The sequence below is a fragment of the Anser brachyrhynchus genome, assembly GCF_964034855.1.
Source record: "Anser brachyrhynchus genome assembly, chromosome: 8".
Lineage (NCBI taxonomy): Eukaryota > Metazoa > Chordata > Aves > Anseriformes > Anatidae > Anser > Anser brachyrhynchus.
This window is the reverse complement of record NC_137702.1, coordinates 30,018,900-30,040,535: the sequence shown is the minus strand read 5'-3', so window position 1 is coordinate 30,040,535 and position 21,636 is coordinate 30,018,900. Positions and strand designations below refer to the sequence as shown.

The following is a 21,636-nucleotide window of genomic DNA, read 5'->3' as shown; positions in this document are numbered from 1 at the left end:
GCTAGGAATTCATCTAAGCACATAAAAGTGTATATTTTATGAATAAGTGCTATAATCATCTGTTTGTTACTTGGAAATAAAAACAAACATCATTAGCATAATAAAACTGTTTACATATCTTAATGAAAATGTGTCATTATCTCCTCCTGGCTTTTATAAACCAGTCAGCATACATCATAGGTCCTATACATTGAGTTTTACACCAATCATTTATTTAAATATTTTTTCCATTTTATGTGATGCATATTAGTGTATGTAGCCATTGACAGAATCCTTGAGCACAGATAATAGTATTTTAGAGAGGTAAAAATTAGTAAGATCTATCAGAAAGAAGTAATGCAGACCTGATCACTCTCTAGATTCTGAAACAGTTTTACAAATCATTTCTAACTGGAAGCAAAAGGATTACACTGACGTATATTTCCCAAGCTACATCTGTCATAAGAAGTCTAAAAAAGCAACCAGCCTACTGAGCAAAAAGTGGCACTTTGGGAAATGGCTTAAATAGCACTGAGCTCTCAGCTACCACTTCTTTCTTATTGAATATTTGAGTAGACTCAAATAAAGAGCACATTGCTCATTACCCTCACATTTGATTTAAAAGAAAAAAAGTATTGAGAATTCCAGCTATCACTGCCGCAGATAGTAAAAGCACAGGAATGCCCAGACAGCACTCCTCTTTCAACCTGAGCCACAAAGACAAATGGGAGGACCTGAGCGCATGGCGAGTACTGCCTCTGTGGGAGTCTGTCTTCCACCATGGAATCTCCTACTTAGGGCTTTTACATTCTTCTGATAGCAATTTCAACCCCTTCTCCATTTTGCAGAACATTTTACTGTTAGTCTGCCTAAGACTGCTGATGTAAACACATCCACTCACTCAAGGCACTACTTTAGCTATGCCTGAAGGTAGGACTTAGGAGACCTTCCACAAATAATAGCCTAGCATTGGAATGGAGCATATGTTTTGTTACATGACAAGCTGCTTTTATTTTCAGCCTAAAAAACAACAACAGCAACAACAAAAACATTCAGGCCCTCAAAATTCTCCAGTGGAAGAACTCATAGCTACAGATTTAACAGATGCATATACCGCTCAGAGATAATCCATCACAGAACACAGATTGAAAACCAATGATGTAATGTATCCTGCTTAAAAGATGGGAAACCATCTGGAAAGAGGGAGAGGAAGAAGCTCTTTTCATCCTGCAGGACGACTGCTGGATCTCTCTACAGGCTTTCTACAGTTGCTGTTATACCTATGAAGTTATAGGGACTTCAAGCAGTCGTGGACAATAAATTGATTACTATTGAAGTGAATAGCTCAACAAGTTATCTTCTCTCTAGCTACTACATGACCCAAGGGATATTTGGAATATTAGACAAAAGACTATAGATATACAAATTCTGTAAGCCCCAAGTGCAGAGCATGAAACTCCTTTCCTTTAGCCCCAGTTTCACTTCCCTGTAGCAAAGCACCTGCAAGTCAAGCATTACAGTTCAGCAAGCAATCTCTGCTACTGTGTAAGGACTCCATTTGCCTGCTCAAAATCCTGCAGATCTATGACTGACAACCAGCTGCATCTACCCTGGGATGACAGGGGGCAGAAATGAAGGCCAAGCGGATGGACTCAAGAATGGAAGTGTGGCAGCAATGCTGCAGGAGCATGTTACTAGGCAGCACCATTTGAAAGATTAACCTGAAAATTTTCAGGATTAGCGTTGTGCTTGCAGATACATCCCTGCCAAATGACCCAGCTCATTACTTACGTCTCAGCACGTGCATGTTTTTGCCCTGTGTGTGGACACTTGACTGCATGGCTGGACAAGTCTGCTACTGTAGCTCAGTTGTGGCACAGGAGTTTTGGATGAGCAGCTGTGTGCCAGCCTCACAGCAGTAAGACACCCATTACTGATGAGATGCTTACCAAGATGGATCCTGCTACCGGCACTTTATTTTTTTCAGTTTTTGAACAGCAGGTATGTGGGAAGAGGACAGTCACTTGGAAAATCCAATTATTCTCATTCTAGAGCAACCTGAATAAAATTCAATGCAAAGGAGCCCATCATTGAGTCATATTAAGGGAACCTGGGTTACCTTGAAGCATATCCTGTCTCCAATTTGACAAGCCCCAATTCAATAAAAAGTTAGTTACCCTGAACATCAAGATAAAGACTTTCTGATACTCTATTTCAAAGCACCCGAAAGAGCATTTAACTCCACATGCCAAGCTAACAGAAAGTAATAAATAAATATTACACAAAATGGTACAGCTAGATAGAAGCTTTGGACTAACATTGCATTATGTCAGAACAACGGAATGAAAGAGGAAAATTTGGAAAAACACTCCCACAAATCATAGTATTTAATAAACTATTTTCCACAACAACAGTGATTTTGCAAACAAGAGTATATTTTCATTTGTATAAATACATTTTTCCATAGGTTTGTCTTTGCATCCTTACAAACAGAAAAACATCTTTGTCGCATTTGTTTTTCATGTTTCAATTATAGGAAAAAAATACACAGAGCACATATGTTCAAACCTCCATAGATTAGATAGAAATGAATAGAACAGAATCTAATTCACCCCTGTGTAATCTTGGGAAGGGAGTTTCACTACCGCTAAAAGCATACAAGTAGCTTTGGTGAAGAAGTATCACCTTCACTGCTTCTTTCAATGAAAGCCAATTTTTATACCTTGCCTGATTGAGCAAGAGCTATCCCATGGAAACACGAAGCATGGGAGGATTGCCCTTGGAGAGTCAGAACAGAATTTTGCCTGTAGCCTGAATTTTTTTTCCTTTATTTAATAATGTTAATGATTAGATTTCGTGCTATTGAAGTCAGGAGACCTCCCCAAGGCCAAAGTCTACATTTTATAAAATAAAATAAAAGGTGCAAAAGTCACCTGCAATGTGACTTTCCATGCCGTGACCAACCGATGCATCTCATTTGCCTGAGGAAGTGGAACAGGGAGAGGAAGAACAGTAAACCATCGCTAAATTCCATTATTAGGTATTTACCAAGGCTAATTACAAGACTGCCAAGCCAAAATGTCTTGGAGATTTCTCTGACGTAATCATCTAACACCCGGGAAATGAATGGAAACTACCAATCCGTTTTGCTGACACACATTAGGAAGAAGAGATGCTCATCATAAATATCCGACACACTGTATAAAATGTCCTAAGCCAAACAGAAGAAATATAATTAAAAGTACAAATGCCACGCGCAACAGAAAAATACTACCAACAAAAATCACTTTAAAATCTCAACAGAATTTGAGGATTAAAAAGACCAAGAAAACAGATAAATAAAATGGTCAACTAACAGATATTGTAACAGAAAGAAAAACTGAACCAAATAGTTGTGACATCTTTTGCTAAAGATTAAGTCATTCCCCAGGGGAAAAAAAAAAAAAAAAGAACAAACTTGCTATAAATTATCCCAATACAGCCTGACGTCTCAAACACTAAGGCTGTGCATGAGATTTCACAGTGGATGCCATCTGAGACATTGGTGCACAACAGAAGTGTCTGCAGTTAACCACAGTATCAGCTTGATGAAGCTTTCTGTTCTCATATTTTAGATAATTTCCTGAAAAGGAATGAATCAGTGAAACTAATAACCACTACCTTAAGAGGCCTCCTCTTACTGTAAAGGGGTTTGGTTTTTTGATTTGTAATGATAACAGCTCATTAAAGCAAACTCTTTACAAGGAGTTTGTGTACGTGTAACTGTGTGCACCTGCTGAGTCTGTATATAATCCATCCCTGATGGTTCAGTACTCCCATCTCATTCCCCCCCGCCCAGTCTTTGCTCCACAGGATGGTCAGGGATTATTAAATGATGCTAATGTTCTCATTATCTGACAACGCAAATAGTGCATTCAGCTATTCTCTTGTAGCTTTTTTCCCCGAAGCGAAGAAAACCAATAAGACTCATTTTAGATATATCTTCTTAACCAAGACCGACAGAAGATCGTACTAAACTAGAGACCCAGGTTCAGTTTGCACCCCCATCGGTAACTGTGACATACGGAACCGACTAAAGCAAGCAGAACTGCTCCTTGCTCCTTTCACAGGTCAGCCTACTTTCAAAATAAACAAACAAACGAACCGTCAGAGGATTTTTTTTTTTTTTAATTAGTCTGGGTGAAACATCACCCTACGGCTGCCAGCAGCCGGGCTTCCCCGGGTAGTCCCCGTACCTGCGACCGCCGCACGCTTCGATGGAGGCTGCACGCCGGCAGCCGGGCAGGGCCCTTACATAAACGGGCGCTAAAAATAAATGCCGCGGCGGGGGGCGGCAGCTCGGAGCCCCCCCGGCCGCCGGCGTTGCCCCCCGGCCGGTCCCCCCATCGCCCCCCGGCCGGTCCCCCCATCCCTCCGGCGGCCGGGGCGGCGGCGCGGGGCGCTGCTTACCACCAGCACGGGCACGCCCGCCGTCAGCGAGTAGAGGAGCACCGGGGGCACGGCGCTGCTGTCCTCCGGGCCCGGGTAGGGTTTGCGGTACGCGCCCTCGTAGCAGAAGAAGCCCTGCACGTTGACGGCGAAGGTGTCGGTGTACTCGAAGTAGTAAGCCAGCATCACGGTCCCTGCCATGATCACCATCTGGAAGTAAAGCATGCTGCTGAGCGGAGAGGGCACTCGCATGGACGGGGGGCTCCGGCGGCCGCGGCAGCCCCGCTCCCCGGCGGCACCCACCGCGGGCGGGGGCCCGGCACCGCCACCGGCACCGCTTCGGGCGGGCGGAGCGCGGCGGCGGGAGGGGCGGCTCCGCTCCGCCCCGCCGGGACCCGGCCCGAGAGGAGGAGGAGGAGGAAGAGGAGGAGGAGGAGGAAGGCGGCGGGGAGCCCCAGCGGAGCGTTCCCTCCGCGCCACGGCAGCGCCCCCGCACCTCGGCCGGCGCCTAAATGGAAAGATGCTCTGCGGTGCGGGGGGCTGCTGAAGGGAGTCGTGGTCAAAGCTTTCACTGAACAGCCACAGAGAGAAGGGGCGGCTGGGCAGTAGGCGGTCACGGCCCTAGCAGCAGCCCCGGCGAGGAGAAGAGCCGGTTTCAGCGCTGGGAGAAATCACCCAGGTGACCCCAAAAGCCTTCCACTTAGAAATCCCCACGGGCACAGCCCCGAGAATACACGGTGGCCAGAGCGGACACGGCTCCACCTGCATAGGGGCTGCTCTGCCCTCCAAAAGCCAACAGCTCAGAAGTTCCTTAAAGGTACTCCTTCCACATGCCAAAATGTGCTATGGATGGTAACAGCCTGTAAGAGATGCCTCGGCCTGAAAGATTCCCCTTGGCTTACTCACTAAAGGCTGGTGGAAGTAGCAAAGGGGAGCAGATAGCCCTGTTCTATAACGTGTCTTCATTCTTCCAGCGCAGTACTTTGGCCTTAACTGTTCGCTTTCCTCCTCCTTTGGGAGAGCTGTGTTCACCTTCAGTGATGTTAGTCTCCATGTATCTATTTTTAATTGGCTCTTGAAGAACACACTCTTCGTGTCTGGATTCCACTTCTATTTTTGTGTGTTCTTAGCATACTCCCCAGAATAACCCAAACCATGCCATTTGCCTTGTGTTCACCAACTGTAACTGGATAGCTCCGTACCTTTGTAATTTATATGTAGTGAGACATGAGACATCTTGTGGTGAATTCTGCCTAGCACAGAGTTTATTTTCCCCACTTCTTTAGTGCAAAGTCTACTATCCATTACCCTACATGTAAAAACCTTAATTTCATCCTGTAGGTTGCACGCAATGAGCCACACTGCCAGCTTATGAGGCCTGATCCAAAGGCCAAGGCCAGCAGCAGAACTGCAGCAAGCAGCACTTGGCTCTTGAGCTGTATTTAGGTAGGTGCCCCAGAGGAGCACTGACAGCGCCCCAGGATTGCCATGGCTGTGGTACAGTAGTACACTGCTGAGTTATGAAGTTCCAGTATCTAGCTAATAAAATACTTCTGAATTTTGCTGTCTATTACAAGCCAACTTCTGTTTATAGATATTCCAAGGAAACTATTGCACATAGGAATTAGAGGACAAAGTCCTGCTTTACAAAGTGCTGTGAAGCAACTTTCAAAATCCCTGAAGGATTTTAGAAAGACTCTATAGGTCACGTAGTCAAACCAGCTAGTGCAGGTCCTGTTAGATCAGGTTGCTTAGGACCACGTCATCACCTGTAAAATATCTCAAAGGACGGAAATTCCACAACCACCCTGGACAAGAAGTTTCCATGGCCAACCACTGATACGTAAAACAATTTTTCCATACTCTAAACCAGAATTTCCTGTATCCCATCCTGGGCCCACTGCCCCTCCTCCTGTGTCTGGAAACATAAAGAGAAGAATCTGACTTTCTTCTCTGCAGCCTTAGTAGATGTAAGAAATACCCTTGGCCTTCCCTTGTTAAGGCTAAAAGAAATTGCTAACACTTCTGCCTGTACAGGAACACATCCGTATCCTGAGTGCTCTGTCTTTTGTGTAGATACACATGACAAATATTATATCAAGTATATACTGAATGCCATTAAATGAAGCATAAACTATTAATTATTTTTCAAAGAAGCATTACAGTGAAGGGAGACTTTGTTCATGCTTCTCTTTTGCTCTACAAGTGACACTATTTAGACTTCCAGTCATTCAAATACATGGTGTGGTGCAACAGGCAGGAATACATCTATTTGGCTGAATCTAGTGTCCCATGCTTCAGACACTACAGGGGAACTTGCTAACAGAACTGCAAACCAAAGAACACAGGATTTAAGTCACAGAGGAGTTTTAAAGTCAACTTCATTGACAGAAGACTCAGATCATTGATGAAAGAAACTTAAATAAATAAATAAATGTCAGGCTCTGTTTTTCATTCAAAAATAATGGTCGACTTGATGCTTCACTGAGGAATTAAGGGAATTAATTATTCTCTTTCTCCAAACTCCGATTTTTAGTGCAAAGATCATCATGTGAGAAAAGTAGTCAGGTTGCCTCACTGAATACCAAGGGGCTCAACTACAGGGTGGATGACCAGATTCCAAAAAAAATTTAAAGCAGAAAGTAGATAAAATTTATTTTTTTTTCCCCCTCTTTGAAACCCCTGTAGATCTGTGACTGTTTCTGCAGTGGATATTAGTAACTGTGAATTTGCATATATTGAATGCATTTTCCTTTTTGCCCCCAAATATTTACCTATTGGCATATCTGACTAAGTGAAACAGTCTAAAAATTGCATGGAGAAAGCTGTTTAAAGTTACTGTATGCCCATCTACTATCTGCTTTTGTTACTATTAGCAACATCTCCCAAGCTGCAAGATCTGCTATCATATAGCCTCTTTTATAATGGATTGCATCAGACTGTGGACCTGTAGATATTCATGCACAGTCTGGATGATGCAATCTAACGTAGATTCCCTATCTGCCATGTTAACAGACACTACAGATTGGTTTGTCTGTTTTATTACTTTCCAGAATAACATACATGCGACACAGAGTGGTTCTGTACGGGCAATTTCTCAGAGCTTGGAAGGAGACAAAATTCTTTTCTCCTGTGCCTATATACAGTGCTAGATTGGTATTTCTGGCAGTATTGCACAACCATCGCAGCATTCCCAAAGGCACTAATAGGGCATGTAAAAGACTAGGGAAGATTTCTTGCTCTGTCATTGCCCTTGTTATTTTTAATGGCATGTTAGTTTATTTGCATATTGCCAAATGACTGGTTCAGAACTGAAAGGCTTAGTTTCTTGTAGCTGATAATTTAAAATTTGGAATAGGCTCTGTCTTACTTGCACCAGTTAAAAAACATATGTGGACTTGATGCTTGCTGCCGTTCTCTTCATAGAAGTTGTTTGTTGCACTATGTAGAATACAATTTGTTACAGTAATGAATTTATAAAATGCTTAGGAATACATAGGTAAGGCAGGTCCAACCTCTAAACAACGCTTGGAGTGTTATGAAAGGCAAAAAGACTATAATATTTAATATTTAATAAAATATTTATTTTAATTTTCATATTTATATGTTGAGAATATTTATTTTATGAGAATATTTATCTTAATTTTCATAAACAAATTTCCGTTGTTGCAAACATACTTTATAAGTGTGGCCTGCACATCAATGGCTTGCATTCATGAATATGCAGTTAGCTGATCAAGTAATGCCAGAGCTACTCTTTATATTATAATGAACATGATATTTATTGGTTGCACAGTTAAATATGCAAGCATGTATTAAAATCAAACCAAAACAGAAGCACAAGAACACAATCCCCCATGACTAATGCAGTCAGCTAAATATATTCCACAATTACAGTATTCCCTGCTGATTTGTATCGGTGATGCACAATGACAGCAGAACAGTAGAAATACAAGCCCAGAACCAACAATTTTTGTTTCAGAAGGCTATTGGTAAAATCGTCAGTTGAAACTTTGATGACAGACAGACGGGTTTTGAAACTAACTTTCTTGGAAATAGTTCCACTCATCTCAGAGCAGAAGTTCCCCTGATAGTCCTAATACTTTTATCTTATTTTCATTCGCTGCTTAATTTTAAGTGAAATATCAGCTCAAGAAACACAACATAGATCAGTACAGACAAAGAGAAACCTTCAATGTTTTGTAATATTCTGAAATCATGACCTTCATAACAGAGACATATTTCAAATTTGAAAACAAATTCACTAACCTTTCATGTGCTTTACATCATCACTTTTTTCCAAATGTTCTAGCTATAAAATATTGCTATGAGAGAAGGCAGTAAAGAAATACAGTCAACTCTAAGCTTTCCCAATGGGAAGAAGAACAAGAATTGATATCAAATCATCCCACTGTTTTTTCCTTTCTCTTTCCTGCCTTATCAAAGTGATAGCATCTGGCAATCCCCTGGATGTTTCCCTGTTACATCTCCATATTACATTAAACCAGCCTACTCAGAAGGGAATATTGCATCTATGTTGATAATATGGCAGCAGGGAAGAGACAGAATGAACTGAATTGTTAGAGACCTTCTGGCTTATCCAGGCAAAATTGTCAAATAGTAGGAGGGAGACTTACATAAAAACTTTAGAAGAGCATTGACCACAGAATAATCAGGGAAGCAAAGGAATATCTGCAATAGAGGATTTTTTTTTCCACAAATTTCATCCAACAGTGATTAAAATGCTAAATCCAGGGGAAACTACTACTCAAATTTATGTTTATAGGACCATCATAATGCAAGAGGAAAATCATTTGCTAGAAGGTGGAGCATAGCATAGAATCAGAAACGGGGTCTTGCCCCAGAACACCCTCAATGTGATTCGGACAAGTTAAACACCTAAACTAGGCTTTTCATATGGTCTTAATATGTAGTTCACATATAGAGACAACTCCAGTAGGTGACTAAGCTCTACTACATAGGGCAGGATGAATCATCCTTTGAAAGTGCCATTCATTCCATACTGAGAAATACCAACTTCTGATGATATCACTTGCACAATAATGAAACAAGCTTTGAGGACTATCTTAGACTAGCACCCATCTTTTAAAGGGCTGCAGCGAGACGTGATCAACTTTACTCTTAACTTTCACTTGCACATCACTAATCTAGCTCCAAAATAGGAATTATGATTCTCATGAGTCACACAGGGAGGAAAAGAAAAAGGCAAGGTAGCAGTAGCATAAGCATTAATACTGCATTTGTATTGCAGTATTATGTAGAGCTAGACCCTATTTCCAAAGAAGGCAACATTTTGCCCTGCTAAGCCTGGGGACCTCATACAATGCAGTACAAGTATATGAGGGAACAAGCAGATGGAGATGAAACAAATGAGGAGGAGGACAAGGCAACAATGAATTGATTGAGTTAGATATAATGAGTAGCAGTCACAGCACATTAGTTGCCTAGTCAGTGTTTACATCGATAAGATAATTAGTCTTCATAAAACTGCTTGCTATCTTCACATTAAGGAAAAGTATTATTGCATGCAAGTTCCTCATAGGTTAGAACAGCAAATTTGGGATGCCAGAGGCACGTTATGTACCACAGCCCTATAAATCTTGAAAACTAAAGCCTGTATTAGCACTTCTACTACCATGCTGTCAAAACAACAACAACAAAAAAAATACAGAATACTCTTTTGTCAATGTGAAATGAAACTAAACACTGACATTTGAATACACTAACAAAGATTATTTAATCTAACCTAAGATCAAACCCAGGAAAAAGCCTACCACTTACAAAATTGTTACCACAGATACAAAGTGATCATCATTGGCAAACACATTTTCAGTACTGCAGTGTTACACAAACTGTCTGCAAACCTGGCAATCTTTGGCGTAATTGGTTCAATAAAAATAATACAAATAACTTTAAGATTTAGGAATAAACGTACTTATCTCATTCACCCAGAATATTCACCCACCTTCTTATCAATTCTTTTGATGAAGGAACCTCCCCCCCTTCAGAGTTAATCAACAATACCTTGGACTATTGATACAACAGATTAATGAATCAGTAGGTGACATAAGCAGAGCACTAACTTATTCATGGTGCAGCAGTCAAGTGGAAAAAAAAATCACATGGACCTGCCCGATGCAGTACACTGTATGCATCTGTACAGTTAGATTTATATATAGTCCAAAATTAGTTCAGACATTTGCACAATGCCTGAAGGTTTTACAGACCAATTCAAAAAACTCCCTTTACATACTACTGAATTAATTTCACTCATTTGAATATGGCAGTCTTGCTGTGCTGTAATTTGCCTTCTTTTGTATATTTTTTATTGTAAATAGTGAGACCAATTAATTACAATTCACGAGTTAAATATTGTGTATGTCTCTATTACGGGGCTGTGCTGAAAGTAAATGTTTGCCCACTCATCAAGATTCTGTGTTGTCAGTATGAAACTTTTGTCAGTCTGAAAGTACACAAATATGAAGAAAAGAAATGCTCAGCCAATCCAGCCACCTTTCTGTGGTTATTTTTGCTATCATCTACAGTTTAGTCACCTATAAGAACTGGAGTATAGCAGTGTTCAGTGCTTTTAAACAGAATAAACACATTGCTCAGAGATGTGTGAACAACAGCTGACATTACCAGATAGATGGAGATACACTTCTGTATTAACTGAAGGAGACTTTGCTCATTCACAGGAAAAACTTGTGTGAAAAATCATTCTCTGTATGCTTGTAGGGTTGATGTTTTATAACCTGGACTCTACCTGGATGAATGCAACCTCTGATTTTTAAGCTGCATGCTTAAACAGAAGTACAACTTCAAATGTTAGGTCTGCACACTTGCCATCATTATCTTTTGCTAATTCCTCATCTAGGGAATGAAATACTCTGAAATACATAGGGTGAAGAAGGTAAAAGCCATCCAGAGGCATGCAAAAGATATTAGGCTGTCACATTGGCATGGCAGTCTGCAAGGAAGTGTGAGGTCTTCCTTCTGACACCGAGGAGTCATCAATTCAATGTCAGCTGCATATTAAAACTTGCAGTCCTCTCTCTCCATAACCAAGCTTGGCCCTGAACTGTAGTATCATGAACAGGTAAATTATACAAGACTCCAAAGACAATTTCAAGCACAAGTCTGTACATAAAATTAAATTAACCAACTTACTAACTCTCTCTCAAATGGGAAAGACAAATAGACTAATATCATAAATTATGCACCATAATCGCTGCATACTTCCAGCTCTGGTTATCATTAAATGTATGCAGCTCATCCTGGCAGCAGTCCAATACATCCTCAGCAATAGTTTCTTGCTGGATAAGCTCAAGCACTTGTATGGTAGAACTACTTATGTTCTTACAAATTACACCAGACATTTCTCATTAGCGTTACACCTGAAAACCCATTCCCAAGTTGGATATTATCCATTCTTTCATAAAATTAAAAGCATATGAAATGCATAGAAATAAAAAGCTCAGAATACCTTAAGCCTGTGTTTTAATAGAGAAAAAGGAATAAAAAAAAAGCCACAGAATTTACCAAACAGAATTACAGACAATATACATCACTAACAGGTCATTGTTCAATAAAGTTAGAAATAGAGCTGATGATTGTCTTAGGTTACTTTGAAATTTTTAAATATAAAAATACCTGAAGCCCAATCCATAATACTCATCACCCAGGACACAGCTCTCCTTTACCCTGGCATAGCCCTCATCATTCATGATCCAGACAGCTACAAGGGTACATGCAATACATGTTTCCATTCAACACTAGGACATTCATGTAACATTCATGTTTTCACACAAATCCTTGCTGTGAAAAATACCCTTTCTTTTATAGCTTGATCATAAGCATCCAGAAAAGGCAGAAAACTCTAGGAAGAGGAAAAATTGAAGTCGAATGGCAAGAAGTAGAGCTACAAAGACAAAAAGCATTTGTACAGCCCCATGACACAGCCATGAGTGACACAATCAGCAGACCAGTAACAATGTGCCTTGCAGCCATTTCCCACACTGGTGTGTTTCACAAAGGCGCATGGTTCGTGACCACTGCAGGACAGATGCCTCTGCACTTGGAGAAGCCCCCCACCTGCTGCAGAAAGCCACTTCTATAATATTGCTTTTGGCTACAAGGGTAAGCTCAGAGCAGGACTAAAGAGACAACCTTTGCTTACGGCATGACCTGCAGTGTGAACAGGCCTCATAAGTGTATTTGTAAGAATACAATCATTCAGTGAAAACAAACATTAGAGGAGCTATGCACTTCCGTCCATCATTATCCAGATACTTTCCTTCTATCAAGGTATCTCTATCCGTAGAGATATTCAAAGCTTCACTGGGCTAGGCTCTGAGCAACCTGACCTGATACTGAAGCCAGCCCTCTGCTGAGCAAATTGGTGGATTACGTGACCACTGGGAGTCCCTTCAAACCTTTTTTCTGCGATTCTCTGAATTACTGCTGATTTACTATGACCCACAAATTTGTAATCTTAATGACTACAATCCATTTTAATGGTGATTCACTGCAATTACTTTAATTCATTTGATTATTGCAATTCATATCTAAAAATAAAATCTTATTTCCTCTAAATTGGTGAATTGGTACAGTGAAGCTGTCCATCTGCTTACCTACACTGGTAGCAACAAAAGATATCTGCTAATTTTCCCCTTTCTAGAAAAAGAGTCCTATATATTTGTATATATATACACACACACACACACGCTCCAATAAGCTGCTATATAAAACTTGTTACAGGATTGGTCCTTGAAAAAAATAAATAATAATAACCTGAGAGGCTACCCCTTTGACCTGGTCATCATTACACACCATAACCACCTTCCAGGCAAAACGTACACTGACAAGCATTAGAAGGAGACTCAGGAAGGCAGCAAGGAAGAAAATAAACTTCAACAGTTGAAAAGTCCCTTCTAAAAGAGCACCTTTGCTGCTTTGACTGCTTTGAGAAGTGAATCCTGAACCACAAGGAGCAGCTGGAAAGGTAAAGAGCCAGAGTAACAGTAAATAAACCAGCTTTTGAAGATCCTTTGTGGTAACTTGCCATCGTTGGTGTTAAAATTATTAATAACCAAAGTTTTCAAGCTCTTACATAAACTAACATACTCGAGATTGTTTCTCATTTAAAAATATTCTGAAAATATTTGGAATATCCAGAAAATATTCTGAATATTCTAAAATATTCAAGAAATTGCTAAGCTAAAGCTTAAGATATAACTAGAGGACACCATCAAATTATTGTGTAACTAAATAGATGTTTGTTTAGATAATGCACAGGTCTTTGGCTTTTATCACTACTTTTTAGAAGTCCTTATTCAGTGCCTTATTCATCTAGCTAATCAGCTGAACTCCAGACAAACTGTACTAAAAGATGGAAGTGGCAAGTGATCATGTGTCCAAAATGATTAAAGTGGGGAGAGAGAGATTGTGCAAGTGTACACTTACAAAGTCGGCAAGAACATCAGAAGTTGAAATTACAGGTTTCTTGTGGGAAAAATGCAGTAAGTGGGACATTCTGTAGGCTCCTGCCAGGGCAAAAGGATTAAAACATAGCAGCTCAACAGTTCCTGCGGCAACTGTTGTACTTGCACAGACAGCGGGACACCATAAGGAGAACTTGATGCAAAAACAGTGTGGCTTACCACATATGAGATCTTCTTCCTAGGTCTGGCAAGTGGTTGAGGGGTGAGAAGGACATATCACTGGGACACACTCAAGGAACATAAAATATCTTCAGGATTCCTTTTTGGAGAGGATTAACCGATACCTGCCAGAACTATTAGCAGTATGTCTTTCCTCTTAAGACCACCTAGTGATTTTATTCTAACAGCCTTAAAGCATCATACAGTTCTTCCTCACTCCACATTGCCAGAAGGTTCATTTACTTTGAAGTAACTGCACTGTGGTAATGCTGTAAATATGAAGTACATCTCAGAGATAGACTTTAAAATATTAGTGTTTGGTGTCTCCTCCCCTCCCCGAATTCTGTTAATTTAGAGAAATTAAAAGCAGTAGGAGATCTGAGGACAGAACATAAGGGCTGCAGGATCAGATTCTCACTAAGCTGGCATGAAAACTAACCTTAGGGAAATGGAGTGGGCGGTTGCTAAAAAGATACAGCCATCTCAGGACACACAATTTTTATGGCATTAACCTTTTCATCATTGAGCAATGCCAATATCCAGCATGCTGAATACTGCTTCTATAGTAACTAGGACAGTATCCAAATTGGATTTAAGCAAATTATTTAGCTTATTAGGCATACTAATGTCCACTGTTTAATTCCATTAGAAACAAATAAAATTTCAGTTAGCAAACAAATAATAGGCACACAGAAATAGGCACAATTTCATATTTTTCCCAGATGATCTTGGCTTTAGTTACTCAGCTAAAGTCAACAATAAGTTTAGGAAAACTCCATATGGTGTATTATATATGAGTCTAAAAAAAATGCATATTGTCCAATTAGGTTTAAATCATGTACTCACTGTTTAATATCTCAACTCTCTTGCAATAAGGTTGCAACTAGCAACTCCAGAAACACGGGTAGTGAAAATGGGAACACAGAGGACCTTCTGTCATAAACTCTTCCCCAAAAGTAGAAGACAAAAAAGGAACGAGAAATGTTCATTGATGTTAATACACAGCAATTTAATCCTGCACTGGTGGCTGTATCTTACTAGATCTATATAATGAATAGATACTTCTAGATAATCTTTTCATTTCAGCTTTCATAAAAAATATCACTAGTGTGGGAGTTTTAAAGCAATATAAAGTATTAAAGCTTATAAACCAGTTGGGATAATTATGACATAAAAGACTTAAAAAAGACTTAAACTATCTAAAAATATACCTACACACACTAAAAATATCCCACAGACAAAGGAAAGTTCCTATCCAACATGTATAGAACTACTTCTAGGATAGCCAGCAGGAGAGGTAAATCACAGTGCATTCACTCAATGATGGAAAATTTCTTCTTTCTACATTTCTCATGGTCAGGGCTAGAAAAGTCATCGCATCAGAGAGAAGAGCAATAATGAACCCAGAAATCTCTTCAGACTTCGAGACAATTCTGGAAAAAATCATTGATGGATTAGTTTCCCTCAGATTATATCCCTTGGATCCTGCTTTCCTTACTATCCTCCCTTCTGCTTTCTTGTGCTTTGATCTATTTCTTATAAGTAAAAAAGGCTTTAAGAGAAGCTGGAGAAATAGAACCCACTTAATGTTATTGACTACTCCAATTGCTTTCATTACCAGCAGGTGAAGATGAAGAAAGAAGGGGAGCTGGCTCATTTCTGTACTTCCTGGGGTGACTAGCACAACCTTACATGCAGGACATTTATTCGCATCTGGTTCTCTATTACACAAGTGCTTAACAACTTAAACAATTATCTGCTACAGTGAAATTGCTTACTAGGGTGTTACAGGTTTATGAAAGCCAAGCTCAGAAATTGCTTGGGAAGATTACATTACAAATAAAGAACATTTATTGAATTACTGTGCTTTATCCATTTCAAAGAAGCAGCAGCTTTCCAATGCTTGCCTTGTCAGTAGAAGATATTAAAAAGTTTCATTAGCACAATTAGTACTTCTCATCAGCGTCAGTTCTTTCTCTTACGGTTCCATTGCTCCCAGTGAATGATTAGTGTTGAAATCCTCTTCTCTCTGAATATTTACCATCCTGTTAGATATGGCTGGAAGTTTAATCTTTCAGGGCATTGTCAAATAAAATGTGTTGCTTTTCTTGATAGTAAAATACTACACAAATAGCCAGAGCCTCTCTTGGGGACTGTTTCCAACAGTGGAGTACTCCTGTCTAGCAATGATGGAACAGATGCGTATTGTGGTACATTGATATTTTATTGTAAAATGTTACTAAAATGAACTACAGAAATTATCAATTGAAAAGAATTGTGCAAGCATGACTTTTACCTTTATATAAGGTAATTTCTATTCAGGAGCTGTTTAGATGAACAGTGCAGTAAATAAAGGCTGAACAATATTTGGCAATAGCATGTACAAGGCTCAGACTCCAAGCAGGCAAACTTTCCTGTTTCTGCCAAGGAAAAGAGTCTGTTGGAACAGAGGAAAAGCACACAGATTCTAGAGATGTATTTCCCTGCACACTCTTTGTCAAATGATCTGTATATAGAACCCAACAAGATTTTAAAAGGTCCAATAATTTTGTTTGTTTGCTTTGGGAATGAGGTTATTGGATAGTCAATCATGACACTTGCTTTTTAAGATGATCTCTATACTGTTCTGGAAAAAATTAGCGACAAAAACTGCCTGAGCAATTCACTTAGTCCCACCTTCAATTCTCACATATTTCCTTAAAACCACTTCTTCGTGTCACCTGTTGGGATTGTGTTGTACCTGAACTCATAAGCCAGGAGTAGTTAATGGAATACAAGATTTGAAAACAAAAACAATCATCGCCCCTAATTCAGATGATCCATGAAATCAAAAACAAGTTTTCCCTAAATCAAAATGAGTCAAAGGGATACCTGTAATTGAAGGAACAACTTTCCACAAAACAGCAAGCCAAGGATATCCAAAAGTCACTGAATGCTGTAGAGGATATTTTGCAAGTGGGGTTTTCAGTTAAAGTGTATTTATTTTATTTTTCCTATTAAGTCACTGTATAATTTCACTTCCATCAAAGACTGTGTGTATTTAATTCTGTTCTGATAGTTCACATTTACGTATGGTATTCAAAGCACGGCATTGCTGTAAAACAGTTTTCATTTCCTTAAAACATCATCAAAAACCTGCTGATTATTTTATTATCATCATTACTACTAATGGGGTAGAACTGCTATCATAATCTTCGTAGTTTTTCCTTTCAGGAAAAATTCCTTTCAGGATCTACATTTTGCATTTAAGGGGCTATGCAGAATGTTAAGAGCTAAATCATGGAGAAGAGATCAACAATACATAACAGTATTATTAGAAACAAATCTGCATGCCATTTTAACATTGCACTTCCCTGGTTTCATTTCACGTTGAAGCATAAAGTTATCAGGCATCTTACTGCATACCTAAAGAGGATTACAAATCGCGGAATGGGGACAAATACACAAATGAGCACCAACAGATATATTTGGTAGCAGCATACCACTATACATTATAACCTTATTTGTCTAAGAGCAGACTCCAGTATGCATATTTAGTGTATTCAGTGGAATATCTTAAGGGTCCATTGCAAAAAGAAAAAAATAAAATAATTTAAAGATTTAAAGAAAAATGTATTTTGAAAGTTACAAAAAAAAAAAAAGACTGTTTGAGAAGTGGTGACTTTGAAGGCTGTACTTCAATGGGAGACATGAAATACTTTTCACTTAATTCCTTGTTGGCATTCCAGCATTGCCACAAATTCATACAATTGCAGTTCAGTCATTCATATGCCACTAGTTTCTGCATCCTATGCCAAGTGCCCTACTGGCTACAAGTTTTAAGACTGTTGACAAGCTACTTAGGTACTGGAAGGGGGGGGGGGGGGTAAGAGAGAGAAGGAAGTGGTAGGCTTGAAAATTACACAAGAGAGAGATTATACATAATGCCCTTCTTAGGCAGAAAATAAATCCACAGAACCCAAAGGGTAAAGGAGAAACAAAGATTGACCTCTTAATGTTGAATCAGCTGTAAATTGTCTGAGTCATCTTGACTCTCAGCTATGCGAAAGCTCACAATTCAGTGGAGAATAAATTGCATAATGAGCTCTGCAGAGTGCATAACCAAGGCAAAGGGAAATGTCAGCCAGGATCTCTTGAGAAGCATTAAAAAAAATAACTAAAAAATAATAATCACAAAACATTGCTGTATTGCTACAAAACATATCCCCAGTAAAAACTAAAAAAGGACAAAGCCTACCAGCACAGCTAAGCACAGTTCAGGGCTCTGTGCTAAGAATTCAGAAGTCTGTTATGCATTAACATAAGTTTCCCACAAAATTTAGAGAGGTAGATGATTAATGTAACTGCTATCTGAAGGACAGAAGTCAATAGTGTTCTCACAGCTGTATATATTAAAGGATCTGCCCACTGATATACTAATATTCTAATTTCTGTGTTCAAAAAATGTAAGTTCAGTAATTTCTAAATGTGAATACAGGGTGAAGAAATTATTATATCTTCTCTAGAGATTCCAATGAGTATATCTATATGCATAACAGGGTGGGGGAGATGAAACATTGTCTAGATAGCACCACTTAATACTTTTCATAGGAGAGTACCTAGAATACCTAAACCTAAACTCACAGAGGTTTGCAAGAATAGCAGAAGTTTGCATCTGGTGATACTGAGTCATTTTAAAACTAGTACAGTTAAGATTTCGGGTAGTTAGGGTAGTTAGCCTGAGTCCACCAGGCATTTTTGACAATTAACTCACATATCTAAATTACCTCCATTAAAGAGAGAGTTAAGGTTACCTCACAGTTTTGGACAGCTGTTTTCAGCATGTGTATTATAAAAAGATGCTTCATTAAGCAATAAATGAGTTAAAACTTCACAAAGAAGGTAGAAATAAAACAGGGTTTTGGTAAGGATGGAAAAGGCAGGGAAATCTTAGGCCAAAGGAAAGTTGAACAGTACTCTTGGAGAATAATGGACCTTTGGAATCTAAATTTATGGTCTGTCATAAGATCTGCATGAGTTAGTATTGCCAGAAAAGCTAACTTTTGATACGTCATGGCTTTGAGGAGATTAATCTCAAAATCTGACGCTTACATAAACTTTTTTAATGGAAAAGGTGCTTGGAGGAAAACGCTTGGAGGAAAACAATAAATAACCAAGTGCAGCAACATGCTATAAGAATTCAATGCTTTATACCAAAAAAAAAAAAAAAAAAAAAAGGACAAAAGAGACTGCATCAATGATGCCTTGAACCAGCAGAATTTCTTGACAGCAACAGGAGGTAACAGATGTTTGCACAGCTCAGGTTCTGCCATAGAAATTCAGCTTCCGAGCTTTCAAAGTCTTCGAAAATTTACATTTTTTCCTCCAGCTTAGGTAGTTGGATACAGACTCCAGGCTCCATCCAATAGGATCAACACATAAAAAGAAGGTTCATCTCTTTGAATTGCACTAATGAAAGTATCTGGAAAAGATAACAGAATACCTAAGGTATATCTTCTTCTATCATTTGTGAATTGAAGAGGACAGAGGTTTTCTGAAAGATTGACAGTAGCAGCTTACAAGACTGCTCTGTAGAGAAGAGCTAGCACTTTGAAAGGTGTAGATCTTAACACCACCAGAAGAATGAAGCTTGCAGAGGCCCTGGTTTTCTTACAGCTAGAAGTTTCTGTACATCTCATCTGTTCAGATAATTTATCTCCCTAGGTCAGAAACAAGTTAGGGGGAAAAAAAATCCACTATATAAGGTAGGTATTGCTAGAAAGACCAAAAGAATAGAAACTAGATCTACCAGATTTTCTCATGATGTAATGCCATTACTTAGCAGAGTTGAGCCTATGCTTAGGAGCAAGCTTTAAGAGAATGAAAAACAAACAACAACAACAACAAAACAACACTTTATTCTATCTTGCTGCAAGAAAGAGACTACTCTTAGCACTCCCCTCATGTAGATCAGTCTGATCTCCACCTTTTCTTTTGCTCCTAACCTGCAGGCTACTCATGAAAAAGTCATACGTTTCTGCAAAGAGTAAAATAGAACCTGACTAGCATGTAATGCAACTATTCCTTGCTGCTGCTTCCAGCCACCACCTTCATGTCTCCTTCTAGGGCTGAGGTACTGACCTTTGCATAGCTTCAGCTGTTCTGCCCCATGCTGTGCTGCCCCTGCTTGCCACCCAGCCCAGAGTGCCTGTCAGCAGTGCTTCCCAGCTGCTGCTGAGCTCTGGAGAAAGGACATCCTGCCAGGACATCAGTAGCATGGAGAGAAACGGCACCTCAGATGCTTCTCTGAGAAGCAAGCTAGGACTTGAGTACAGTCCCATGTCATATCCTGTATCCCTTTCGTGTGTGCTCTAATAGCCAAGTAAATAAAGGCTAACAGTCTTCCAGGAAAATGAAGTTTTCCTATGTCCCATGATAAATACAATCTTGAAATAGAGACTGGGGAAGCTGTATACAGCCACCTTAACTATTAACGTGCCTCTGCAAATAAATGGTCTCTCTGACAGATAGCCCAGTCCTATAAATGTTGCAGACATCAGGTCTCCACAGGGACATAATCACCACCAAATGGCAGTCACCACCACTGGCACCTCATGGTTGCTATTCTGTTTTGTCAGCATAGAGAACTTTGTGTGGCTGCATGGTTACAGATACTTGAACTCACCCAATTCCTTCTTTTGCTCTCCTGCTGCTGCCTAAGCGTAAGTACAATTGTTGCCTTACTATGTCTTTGGTGTATGCGGGTGGATTAATTTCTTCTGCTAGAGAAATGAGGAACATATAATGAAGCCTTTAAAGGAAGGCTGTGATGTCTCACAGACCTTCCATCTCATCACCCAAATACTTCAGCTCAGGTGCCCAGATATTGCATACTTCTCTTATCCAGTTACTTTAAAAAAGAATTACAGTTATTACACTTCTTGACCACCTTGTCATCCTAGAGAACACAGCAAACAATAAGTGATTATAGAATATAGTACTGCTACTGTACATCTGTTGTCTTCTATTTGCATATCTTACCCAATGTGGGCTTGAATTATTCTTCAGATTTTACAAACAACAAGGAAGAATATGAATAAGGCTGAGCAACTCCCTCCAACATTCAGGAATAGAAACCATGTCCCCTGACCCCCATCTACTACTCCAGTTGCTCTGTACTGTCTCTTTAGTGACTTCCATGACATAAACTTATGTAACAGTATCATTAAATCGTCAGGTTTTTGTATCCCTTAGTGCCATTAGATTTGATGATACGGAGGTCATGCATCTTGATGCAGTCTCAGCGTGACATAACACAGGCAAGAAAAGCCAATGGATCTGCAGTGATTTGTGTCACAGTGGATCACAAATGTTGTTTGAAAAGAGTGAACATAAACTGCCAAGTTACAAAACTAGCTGAAGTGATGTGACAGAAATAATACCAGATGATGAAACAATTTTCTGTCCACATGGATGCAACTTCCAAAATGTGCTGGTATAAATAAATGAATAATTTAAAAGCCAAGGATCTGTGGAGGATGAAAACTTTATCAGGAAAGGTCACGTA

General features: G+C 39.5%; 1 protein-coding gene across 5 annotated transcripts in view; it reads right to left on the bottom strand.

Annotated features, from left to right (window-relative positions):
• Window positions 1-21,636, bottom strand: part of PLPPR5 (phospholipid phosphatase related 5) — a 104,045-nt gene that overhangs the window by 80,396 nt on the left and 2,013 nt on the right. For 2 of the 5 annotated variants that reach the window (XM_080602526.1, XM_080602525.1), the window contains exons 2-3: window positions 4,429-4,617; window positions 2,913-2,960 (exon numbers count right to left, since the gene is read on the bottom strand). In XM_080602526.1, the coding sequence (XP_080458652.1) occupies window positions 2,913-2,960; window positions 4,429-4,617 (237 nt within the window). Of the gene's footprint in view, window positions 1-2,912; window positions 2,961-4,428; window positions 4,894-21,636 lie in introns of those variants that run through there. The other 3 variants (XM_080602529.1, XM_080602527.1, XM_080602528.1) reach the window with 3 other exon arrangements.